The sequence below is a fragment of the Lissotriton helveticus genome, chromosome 2_1, assembly GCF_964261635.1.
Source record: "Lissotriton helveticus chromosome 2_1, aLisHel1.1, whole genome shotgun sequence".
Taxonomy (NCBI): Eukaryota; Metazoa; Chordata; class Amphibia; order Caudata; family Salamandridae; genus Lissotriton; species Lissotriton helveticus.
In genome coordinates this window covers 3,770,281-3,782,881 of record NC_136059.1, presented here as the reverse complement: position 1 = coordinate 3,782,881, position 12,601 = coordinate 3,770,281, and the positions used below count along the sequence as shown (strand labels likewise).

The following is a 12,601-nucleotide window of genomic DNA, read 5'->3' as shown; positions in this document are numbered from 1 at the left end:
CTAACCACTTTTTTAACATGTTTATGTGATATGACTGTTGTTTGGAGTGAGTTATTTGTAATGTATAACTAGTCCTGCCTATCACCCCAACCACTTTATATGGACCTGTCCATGCAGCCTTAAATTTCTGCGAAGACGACGGTAGGAGAACCAATGCCCAGTCGTTGACCTGTAGCTGTCTCCATTTCTTCCCCTTATCATAGTCAAGCTTCTGTTTACGTTGGCTATTCTCAAGTTGGACCATCGATAGTTCCCTCAACTTGCCTATTTTGGATTTCAGGCTCTGGGCATAATCGAGCGTCGCCGACGTCTCTTCCGAGGTTTCATTCACCCAAGCATCCCTAGTCATTTCCAGGAGGGAGCGGGGTTGACGTCCGTAGAGGAGTTCAAAGGGCGATACCCCTAGGCTAGACTGTCTCTGAGCTCGTATGGCATACAGTGCTAGTGGCAACATTCTGTCCCACTCATACCCGCTGACTTCCATCATTTTACGAAGTGTTGTTTTTAGGGTACGATTATAACGTTCCACCAGTCCGTCCGTTTGGGGATGGTAAAGCGAGGTACGGATCTGGTGGATTTGCAATGTATGGCATATTTCCCTCATCAACTTCGAAACGAACGGAGTGCCCTGGTCCGTCAGAATTTCTTTCGGAAATCCCACCCTACTGAATAGTTCGATCATTTTATCACCAATTTGTTTGGAATTGGCCGTTGATAAGGGAAAAGCCTTGGGGAACCTAGTGGCGTAATCTACCACAACCAGTATGTGTTGGAACCCTTTGCGTGTTTTTGGCAACGGTCCAATCAGGTCCATGCCAACCCTTTGGAAAGGTTTACCAATGACCGGCAACGGCTGTAGAGGAACAGCCGGGGGTCTGCTCATGTTCAACCTTTGGCAAATGTCGCAAGTCTTACAATACTCTTCAGTGTCCTTGTATATCCCTGGCCCAAAAAAATTTCGGAGGATAGTTTGGGTCATTTTTTCTGTGCCGCTATGTCCCGCAACTAGGTGGCTATGTCCAAAAAAAAGGACCTGTTCTCTGAACGACACTGGGACCAGGAGCTGAGGAGAGTCCCCCTCTTTACCTATCCTATAAAGCAACTCTTCTTGAATCACGAAGGCTGGGTATGTTATAGAGTTACCGGCCTGTTGGTGGGCCTGTTCCCACGCATAAAACAGAGTGGAGTCACTAATTTGCGCAAACTTGAAGCTTTTATCAAGAATCCACGGGTCGGGGGAAACCACTGCGTTTACTGAATGACCTCGATCTCCCGTGGACCCAAACCCGTTTGAACCACGCTCTGTGTCTTCCAATTCCGCCACCTCTTGGAGTGCAGGGGAAGCGATATTTTCGCATATCAGTTGGGCTACACGGTCACCTTTGTGTACTGAAAAGGTGGTTGTTCCCAGGTTGAAAAGAAGGACCATTACGTTACCCCTGTAATCTTCGTCAATGACGCCAGCTCCTATGTCTATGAAGTGTTTCGCGGCCAATCCGGAGCGAGGGGCTATCCTACCGTAACAGCCTGGGGGTACTGCGATTTGCAGGTCTGTTTTGACCAATACCCTTTCTTTAGCCGGTAATTCGTAGTCATAAGCACTACATAAATCGTAACCGGCGGCTTTAGTCGAACCCTTAGTGGGAGGGGTTGCCTTTTCTGACAATTTTACAAATTTTAGAGTGCCCTTCTGGTGTTGTACAGATGGATCACGGTGTTCGTCCCTTGGGCTGGGCAGTCTTTTAAGTTTACCTGCCTGACCTAGTTCTAGGGTATTCTTAAACATAGTCAAAAAATCGGGGTTATCCGTCCCAATGATTAGGTCTTCCGGCAATTCTGACATTACACCCACCCTTACTATGTGTGGGGGTCCTGCTGTGTGTTCTATGGTAATATTAGCTATAGGGTACATTTTGACATCCCCGTGGACACACTTAATATTAACCTTCCCGTTAGTGATGTATTGGTTTGGGTTAACGTATTGAGATTGAATGACCGACTGGCGGCAGCCGGAGTCTAACAACGCTACCAGGGTCTTCTGGTCAACCTTTACACTTACTCGGAAGGATCCGCCCAATTCCGCCGAGTACAGCACCGCTTTAGGGAGGTATCCCACTTCCATGGGTTCTTCTTCTAGTCTCTTTTTGGGGCACAATCGGGCGATATGGCCCCACTGTCCACAATCAAAGCATTGTGGTCCTGATGTTCCCGTGTTCTCAGTTCTCCAGGTACGAGGTCGTGCCGGCTCTCTACCTTTCGGAACAGACCGTTCCGGTCGGATCAGCATTTTTTTCTCTTTATCCCAGTCCAATGGACCAGTCTTTGGTTGAGCTCGTGAAAACGATGAGGCCATTTCAACTGCTTGAGCGGTGGTTATCCCGGAATGTTGTCGAAGCCACCTTTGGGTGGCGTAGGGGAGTGCTTCTAGGAACTGTTCTAAATAAATCCTGTCGAGTATTTCCTCTTTGCTGCTAGTAGCAGGTGTGAGCCACTTGTCTGCGGCCATTTTTAACCTGACAAACAATGTTTTGGGGTTTTCTCCCACCGTGCCCCTTTCTTTACGAAAACGGAGCCGATATGCTTCGGGGTCTAACCCTAAGTGATCGAGAATAATTCGTTTAATATCGGCGTAGGCAGTGTTCCCATTTGGATTGGCCACTTGATAAGCTGCCTGAGCTTCTCCCCCCAGTAGTGGTGCTAAAAAGAAAGGCCATTTCGTAACTGGCCAGCCACAAGCTCGTGCTGCTCTTTCAAAGTTTAACAAGAACGCATCCGGGTCTTCTCCGGTTCTATATTTTTGGAGAGAAATGGCCGGTGTTCCGTGAGACATTGGTCGTTCAGTTGCTCCAGACCTACCCGTGGGATCGACCCAGGGCTGTTCCCTTTGTCCCTCAATGGCTTTTCGCAATACTTCCCTATCTGCTTGGGCGGATACAAAGTGTTGCTCTAGGACCCATTCGAGTTTCTCTTGACCTTTTACCAGTTGTTCTACTACGGTTTCCATCTTTTTGTCAGCGATGGTGCCTATGCCCGCATTCTCCACCACTGTAACGGGGTCGGGATTAATAGGCAAAACGTGAATTCTTGTCTTCTTAGGTTTTATTTTGGCAAACAAAATATCGGAGCTTTTCTTTCCTCGAGTAACAGTTCCTCTTGGTGATCTGCTTCTCGCGCTTCTCTTGATGCAGGCTTCCACTATTTCCGGTCGACGGCCTCTCTCGGGTGTCCGTCGGGGTGGTGTCTCGTCCGGCTCCGTCTTCATCTCGTAGTCGGGACAAAAGGAGAAAGACAAAGTATGAGGGGAATGTCCACACGTCTTGCGATACTAAAGGGTAGGGAGTGAGGGGAATAACCAGTTGTGCTCCACGTCTAGTGCCGGCTGTGAAGGGTTTGTGCTCGGGGTGGGGGACACCAGACCAAAGGGGAGGTAAACACGGCGGTTATTCCAAAAACCCTCCCTTACGGCTGACCCAGCCCTTAATAGTGTCGCGTACCTGGTTGAGCCATACACCTCCCGCGGGTGTATGGCTGGGCGATCCGCGGTATCGGTGGCCTCCTGGCTTCTCTCTCTCTTCTTCGTCTTCTCCGCGCCGGGTCTCCGTTGTCTCGAACTCCGCTCTCTCGAACTCCGTCAACTTCCTCCTTTCTCCACGCTCTCTCTCCTCTCCGCTCCTTCCGGGTGAACAAGCACACCTCTGATTCGTCGTTCCTGGTATAAGACGTCTTGTCGTCTTGTCGTGACTCCTCCCACTCTTGGCTCCAGTCTCCCTTAAAGGGCCAGTGATCTGTTTCTTCTTCTTGTATTTCAAAGTCCCTGTTGACGTTCTGTGGGGGGTATAATGAACGAGATGTGTCATTGGAACTTTGTTTCCTTGCACTCTGTGTCCACCCCTTCTGTTGTTGTTGTCCCAGGTCGCTACAGTCACCTTCTTGAGTTGTGTGTCATTATTGGTCAATGTTGTGCAATAAATGTCTTACACTCCAGTGTTAGGCCTAAAGCTGCTCGCCCACACTACCACTAACAGAGCACTTTGGGTTTACATTGAGCCCTGTACACTTCTGGGGAATCTCTTGACTCTGTGCACGGTATAACCACTGAGCGCCATACCACAGCCAGCTTCATACAACACTGTTTGCCCACCTTGACTCCAGCTGGGAGAGGCGGGAGCAGCGGTGGCTTCATGCGTCGGGGTTTGGTGTTTCCGGAGTCCTCAGAGTCTTTTCTTTTGGAGTTTCAGCAGGATGCAGGGAGCAGTTCCGTTGTTCTTCGGGAGGTCTTGGTCTTTACTGAAGGCAGGGATTCCTCCCAGGTTTTGGAGGCATAGCTGCAGGACGAGACTTCTTTGGTGCAATTTAGATGGAGAAAGGCAGACCACTCAGCTGGGCTGGGGCTAAGTCAGGTGCTCTCTTCAGTCTTCTGCTTTTGCGGCTCTTCGTGTCCTTTTACGTATGTCATCAAGATCTGCCTTTCTGGTGCCAGGGACTCCCTTAGATACTGAATTTAGGGGAGTGTAGGGTAGTAGCATATAGGCTACTGATCCCTGGAGTCACTCCACCCGTATATGACCACATCCTGTGGGAGGGGGGCATAACCCTGTCCCAGAATTCCGAAGAATGCCATTACAGAGATGGGTACTTCTGAAAAATCATGTCCACCTTAGCGTAGCCCACCTTAGGGGTGGTACTAGCCTGGAGGTGGCAGGCCTACCTGACTAGCTAATTTTCCTGCTTGTTTAGGTGCCAAAGGGGTCCTGGACAAAAGGGGGATACCTCTCCTGCGAGGGGAGCAAGACTCGAATTCCAAAGGCGGCAGCTCTTTGAAGCTTGGCGGTCTGGGGAGGATAATCAGCAGGTCACCCTATGGGAGGGGGTTTTACAACCTCTTCCTGGACAGCCTTTTGTTCTGGGTCTCATGAGAGCAGAGGCTCTCACCCAAGTACGTCAGAACAGTGTCTTGGTGCTAGACTGGTAAAAACCAGTCAGGGAGCACACCTCAGGCTTGTAGGTTTTCAGGGGGCACCTCTAAGGTGCCCTCTGGGTGCATGTATTGGTAAACCCATCACTGACATTAGTGTGGGATTATTAATAGAAGATGTTTGATACCAAACATCCCCATTTTCAGTGAAGCCCTCGTGTAGCTGAGAACTTGTTTTTACCAGTATCTATCCCATTCTAAAATGGCTTCCATGGTCACTTGCACAGGCAGGAATAGACCTGACCAGCACAGGGACAGGCCTGACCAGCACAGGGACCCTGACACACTAAGAGCCTGTATAAGGTTAGGATAGACTCCGAGCAGTGACTCCAGGACACACTGAGGACCTGCGTTCTAAGCCCCCCTGTTCATCTCTCTGTAAAGGCTACAAAATATACCTTTAACGCTCCTGACTGAGAAGCTTGCCTGGGAGGAATGTTGACGGTGTTGGTGGTGCCAGTTTTAAGATGTGATGTACATCACTGTACCCGTACGGTCTTTCACAGATTCCAGATCCCTTTGTATAGAGTTCCCGGCACTACTGTTAAATTTCCAGGTTCAAATTGAAGCATATTAGGCTAACTTTTATTTAGGACTCGTGTGCGTTTTACTGTTCTGCTGTAGCACATTACTACACCTAATGTAAAATAACAAATAAAAAAATATTAAAACACACTAGCAACTGACCTTAGGAAGAACATTTACAGTGGTCTCGATGCCAGAAGACTCTACGACTATGCAAAGACATCAAAATCTCTGCAGCGGTTGGCATCCACTCTGCGGCTCATGTCCAGTTCAGAGCTGCAGTGTAGTCTATTGATCGTGTGCGCATGCTAGAATCATAGGGGGCAAGGTTTCTTGTTTATGGTTTGAAGATTAAAACATTTCTCAGAGCAGAGGAAAGCACAGAGTTACACTAATGCGTACGAGCCAGAATGCGCAACATACCTTGTCAATGGTCAGCATGTAGAAGTGACGGGCATTCTCCTCTTGTCCCCGTTTTATCCGTGCCAAGCACTCCTCTTCGTTTATAACTTCCCCAACATATTCATTTACAAATTCTCCCTGCAAGGAATAAAGGAAACAAGGACTCTCAGATTATTATGGTACTCACAGAACTGGTCCCTGCTCCGGCACAACTGAAACAGTTTCCTAATAAAAACCATCCAACTTTAAAAGAATGTGTGCGTGTCCATCAGTGTGTGTCAACACCTTTCCAACCAGTGTCACATTAACCATTATCATCCTCCACTCATATCACCTCCAGTCCTACCACCCCTGACTTCACAGCTCCCACCCACAACCCTTCTAACCTAGTTCAGCACCAGAACGACAGGCACCTCACCTCTACCCCCAGCACCCTAGTCAATCACCCACCTGCTGTAGCTACCACACACTCCTCAATCACAGACACAGATCTCTCCCCCTCATACACCATCCGCACCCCCACCCCCCCTACCAACCCTCGGACCTCCACTCATACCACTCCCATTCCTTTCACCCCTGAGATCACAGCTCCCACCCACAACCCTTCTAACCCAGTTCAGCACCAGAACGACACGCACAACCACAAATCCCACCCTTTATCCCCCCCATTCTCAGTCCCCACTACCACCCTGTAACTAATCACGCAGAACACACCACCCTTCATAATCTAACTCCCCCTCCCCACAACAGGACCATCTCCAATCCCATTTCCCCCCCCATTCTCAGCCCCCACTACCTTTCCTGCACCCCCACCACCACTAACATACACTCATTCTCCACCCTGGTCTCTCCACCTACCACCAATGCCCTCACCTATACCACCAACCTCCTCCCTACTTCATCCACACCCCTCCATCCCAAACCCTCTCTCCTCCCTAACACCAACCTGTACACCGACGCCACGGAGCCCTGCACGAACACCAGCCCACCCGCACGCAAATTCCCTGGGCAGTCACTTACCCCTGATTTCCATCCCCACCACCAACACCTATCCCACGCTGGCCAAGATTTGGCCACCCTCCTCCAGGTCAAAGAAGACATTCACATCATCAAAGAACTACTCTTCACACACCCAAGACACCCCTCACCCACCACCACCTCCCCCCCAACATGTCCCCCACCCTTCCGGATGACTCTATCACTCAACACTCCCCACACTGGACTTCAATCCATGTTCGCAATCGCAACAACCGCCCCCGTCGCCCCTGCAACCCTCTTTCAGACCTCGACACACCCTCCTCCGCTCCTACGACCCAGCTCCCCTAAACCACACATCTACCACACACCTCGCCATTCCCACGATACACTCAAATCCCCTTAGACCCCCCACAATAAACAACAGAATCTCCATCCCTAATAACCTTAGAAAAGTCCCCCTCTCTCTAGAACCCTCTACCACCCTCGACACACCCCGGCTCAAATGCACTCTCCTCAACTGCAGATCGGCCTCTAGACACTCCTCCGCCATCGCTGATCTCATCTTAACACTGGACCTTGACCTAATCATCATGACTGAAACCTGGCTAACTGAATCTTCTACACCTATAATGGACATTCTGGTTCCTCCCAACTACCACATCATTAGACTTGACAGGCCCGGCAAAATAGGTGGTGGAATCGCATGCATTTACAGGAACAACCTCTCTGTCCTGAAAGTCACGTCCCCCTCCCTCCCCTCCCCAACTTCCTGTGAATACATCTGCCTCGATATTATCAGTGAGGGCAAACCGATATGCTCTCTTCACGGCATTTACCACCCACCCGGGAACAACCTCGCCTTCTCCCAACAAATCATGGATATGATCTCAACCAATTCCGGTCGGCAGCTCACCCAAATATACCTTGGTGACTTCAACCTCCACTGGAACGATCACAATGACGCGGTGGTAAATAGTCTTAAAAATTTCCTCAATGCCCTTGACCTCACCCAAATATGCAACAGCCCGACCCACGAGAAAGGCTCTATCCTCGACCTTATCATCTCCAAAGAGGACTCTATCCAACTAGAGTCTATCCAACCATGTGACTGGTCAGATCATCATAATGTCACATTCTTCATCAATGAAAAAGTTAAATTTAACCCGGTGCAACCCTCCAAGCCCAAAGTCTGGAAAAGAGACCCTGAAATAACTCAACCCAAACTCTTTACCCCATAACAGCTGCAATCTCCTACTTCCCCCTACCGGCGCTACGGACGTTCAATCCTTGACTGACCACTATCTCAACGCTATGACCTCAATAATTAATGCACCTATGCAGCTAAAAAGAGTCTTCACTAAAATCTCCAATCCATGGTACGACGGGAATCTCAATGAGGATAGACGAGCCATGCGAATGGCAGAGCGCACCTGGAGATCAGCTCCCTCTGCACTGCACCTAAAATCACTGAAGAGAAAGAGAAACGCCTACTTCAGGAAAATAAAACGCTCAAAATCAGATTTCTTCAGCCTCCAGCTCGACCAAGCAAAAAACCGTCCGAGAAAACTGTTTGAGCTAATCAGATCACAATCCAAGGAACAACCCCAACCACTCAGCACTATGCGCGAAGCACCCTCCTGTGAAGACTTCTCCGCTTTCTTTATCCAAAAAACTGACAACATAAAGAGCGATCTCCTCATTGACGCAAGCCTCTACTCCAAACCCCACTGCATAGCACCCACTGAACCAAAAAACAATGCTACATGGTCATCCTTTGGCACCTACTCTGAAGAAGGAATTGGCAAACTGCTCTGCACCTTGAAACCATCCAATCACCTCACGGACCCCCTTCCTGCTAACGCTGTAAAAGTCTTTACCCCTTTGCTCCTCCCACACTGGACTAAAATTATCAACAGCTCACTTCAACAAGGAACCATCCCTGACTCCCTCAAAGTTGGACAAGTCACACCTTTACTAAAGAAACCTACAGCTGACCCCTCTGATCTAAACAATTACCGTCCCATTACCAATATTCCCACTCTCGCCAAACTGTTGGAAAAATGCGCACAACTACAATTGACGAAACACATTGATCAGTTTGATCTCCTCAACCCTCATCAATCAGGCTTCCGAGCAGGACACAGTACGGGAACTGCTATGACTCACATAATTGACGACGCCCTTCAAATCCTAGATCAAAACGATACCTGCTTCCTCATCCTTCTTGATCTCTCTTCAGCATTCGACACCGTTAAACATGAGAATTTACTCAAACTACTAAACACAAGAATGGGTCTATCTGGGACTGTTCTCAAGTGGTTCACTTCCTTTCTACACAACAGGTCGCAGAAATTCAAGAGCAACAACCTGATGTCCTCGCCAATACCTGTATCGTTAGGCGTCCCCCAAGGATCCTCCCTATCCCCAACTTTGTTCAACCTAGTTATGGAACCTCTCACCACCTTGTTACAAGCATCCAATGTACACTTTCACATGTACGCCAATGGCACCCAACTATATCTCAAATTACAATCCCCCAAAGACATTTTGCTCCTGAACTCAACGATCAGAAGCACCCAATCCTGGCTTGCCGATAATGATCTCAAACTCAATGCTCTGAAAACAGAGTTCCTTCTGATCTCACCTCCCGCGAAGATCTCTACCACTCAAATTTGGCTTAAACACCTAACTGCACTCAATGTCCAACCCACCATCGTGGACTCAGCAAAATCTTTAGGCATAACACTTGACACCAATCTCAACATGCAGCAACATATCAGCAAGGCAACTAAGGGAGCGAACTACCAAATCAATACCCTGAGGAAACTTAAACCCTTCCTCCCAGCCAAAGACTTCCAAACTGCAGTACAAGCACTAGTCATCCCTCGAATAGAATATGGCAGCATCCCCTCTGCGGACTCCCCCTAACTACTACCGCACCCCTAAGAGCTTCCCTAAACGCTGCAGCGAGACTCATCACTGGGTCAAAAAAACACTCACATATTTCCCCGGACTTGAAATCCCTGAACTGGCTGCCTTTTGAAGCCAGAATACATCTGAAAATCGCCTGCATGACGCACAAGGCTGTACACCTGAGCTCACCCGGCTACCTCACTCAGAAGCTGACAATTTCTGGCGGCTCTAGAATCACTAGAGGCACAAACAATCTTCTGCTGAAGCCTCGAAGATTCCGGAAGGAAAAAACGTATAAACGCTCCTTCTCAGGAATGGCACCCAGGATCTGGAACTCACTCCCTCCTGAAACCAGGCTCATCTCCTCCACTACACTTTTTAAGAAAGAAGTAAAAGCTATCCTCATGGCGAAATACACTTTAACTATTATTTTGAACTCTTTAAAGACTCTGCACCGATCTGTACTACTTGTTCGATCCCTTTGCTTATTTGTATTACTTGTATTATCGACTTACCTGATTGTCTATGCTCCCACTTGTTTTTACTATTAGCATTATTAACGTACCTGTTTGACTATGCTCCCTCATGTACCTACCCCACCCCACTTATTACCTACAACTACGCTATGCCCAATGGCCTGTTATTTACTCTCCTGTTCGTACCCCTTCTTTGTAAAGCGCTCTGATATCTGCAAAGATCTTGTTCGCGCTATATAAAACTTTCAAAATAAATAAAATAAATAAATCATTATCTACAAATATGGCCAACATTGAAGGTTGGTGGAGACATGCCAACAGAACACAGAGCTGAGCCAGACAAAACGAGGATTTTTTTAAACTGTTGCCCTCCATGTTCACTACCAGCGGGTTGAGAACCAGATTCCATGGCACCATGACGCAGGGAGCGCATGCGAGGCCAGGCTTCAGTTACCAAGTCAACCAGAACAGAGGACTGGAAACTGAACGGATATCCTTTACAGGGATAACTTCAGAGACTGGAATCCTGCGACTCCTCAGCCTTGCAACTGGACAGTCCGGTTGGAAAACAGGACGATATATCACGTTAATGTAACAGTTTGCAAGAACTTTTAGGACAAAAGGATAACCGTATTTATGTAAAGAAAAAGCCTGCAGCACTTCAATGCTTCTGGTAGAGACCGCAGCCAAGTAAGCAGCCTTCAAGTCAATAGATCCACGTTATCAAGTAGCTTCAGATTGAAAAGGCGCATCCATTAGACGCGGACAGTCCTCGATTCAGGTCTCATTGAGGAGATGCAAGAGTTTAAACACAGTGAAGTATTCGTAGAGGCCTCAGTGGCTGCAGGAATCAAGAGTCCTCTTTTGGCCACATGATAAATAAAGCCAACAAAAGCTTTGACAGATGAACACTACACAGTAACCTACTTTTTTACTAATGTATTTTTTATTCATTTACACTGAAAACGCGCCAAGAGTCACAATTTTCATGATAACAATAAAACCACAGAATGTGGTGCTGCCGCAGCACTTCAGTCCTGTACCAGCAAATGTTTCATTTACACTTTAATATCTTCCCATCCTGCATTCTCCACTGATCCGAGATCCACAGCCAGGGTGACCTGGACTCCGTAGGGGGAACCATCACTGCACGCCCGGGCCGCAGTCTCATTAACGTTGGCCGAGTCTTGGTCATACCAGTTCCCTTCTGGAAACATTTCCCGTTTCGAGTCGCACGAGGCAGTCTGGTGCCTGGGGAATCAGTCAATAACATGATTATTTCCACCTACACCATCAAATCATCGGTTTGTTTTTCATCTCGTCAATCCCGTGTCATTTGAATTTTTTCTGCAGTGGTCCATTCTATAATATCCTTAACCCTCGCGTCACGAGCCAGCGGCTAGTACTTGGCCAATGTAAGGCTATTCGTCTCCTAGCGAGCAGAGCGCCCAGCAGTATACATGTTTTGCACACTTATCTCGTTTTTGGTATTAATCCCAGAATACACTGCTTAATCGTGGGGACCACTATTCTACCTGTGAAGTGCTCTGCACACTAACCTATTTGAAAGTCTGCTTCACTTCTCCCCGCGCAGCGGACACGCTTGACTCACTAAGCTCTGAGGTGCTGCTTGAGAAGTGTCCTTTTGGTGCTATCTGTATTCTTTAAACCTGTAACTCATGGGATTTTTTCAACTATTGTGACTTGTCCTTATTCAATACTTCTCTGCTCCCACCTGCTGTTCTTCCGGTCGGCGCCTTGTTCCACCGCGGCAAGTGCCGGTTGTTGTGGAGGGCGTACACGACCTTGGGCCCGCCCCCGGAGGGTGTTACTCTTTGCCAGAGGCAGGGACGGTGCTATTAAGTCAGCTTCACTTCTCCCCGCGCAGCGGACGCGCGCGGCGGCTCGCCTAAGGCGAGCCCGTCTACGTCCGTCCGCGCCGGGCCGACGCTAGGAGGCCTGGTTGATCAACGTATTAAATGGCAATTTATACGCGAGAGGAGTTATTTCTCCTCCGCGGGAAACATGCCTGCACGTCTGAGCTATGGCATCCGGGCACTGTAAATCTGTGGTGTAAGCAATGTGGCCTAGAGGCTACTGAGGCACCTGTGTCATCTCCAGTATCAAACTGTACATCAGAGAAAATTAGGAAACTTAAGATCCTTAGTTTAAACTATAGGTCCATGGTTAAGCATCACAGGGATATTTTTGACCTTTTAGTGGATCATCATCCCGATATATTATGCCTTACAGAAACGTGGTTGACCGAAGACTCAGGTGCTATTTTAGCCCTGGCTCTACCTCCAGACTACTCTATTAGGTGTCAGAACAG

At 48.4% G+C, this 12,601-nt stretch overlaps 1 protein-coding gene across 6 annotated transcripts in view; it reads right to left on the bottom strand.

Annotated features, from left to right (window-relative positions):
• Positions 1–12,601, bottom strand: part of LOC144817653 (uncharacterized) — a 435,131-nt gene that overhangs the window by 173,158 nt on the left and 249,372 nt on the right. For all 6 annotated transcript variants that reach the window (XM_078674375.1, XM_078674373.1, XM_078674378.1 and 3 more), the window contains one exon: positions 5,924–6,040. In XM_078674375.1, the coding sequence (XP_078530501.1) occupies positions 5,924–6,040 (117 nt within the window). The remainder of the gene's footprint in view (positions 1–5,923; positions 6,041–12,601) is intronic.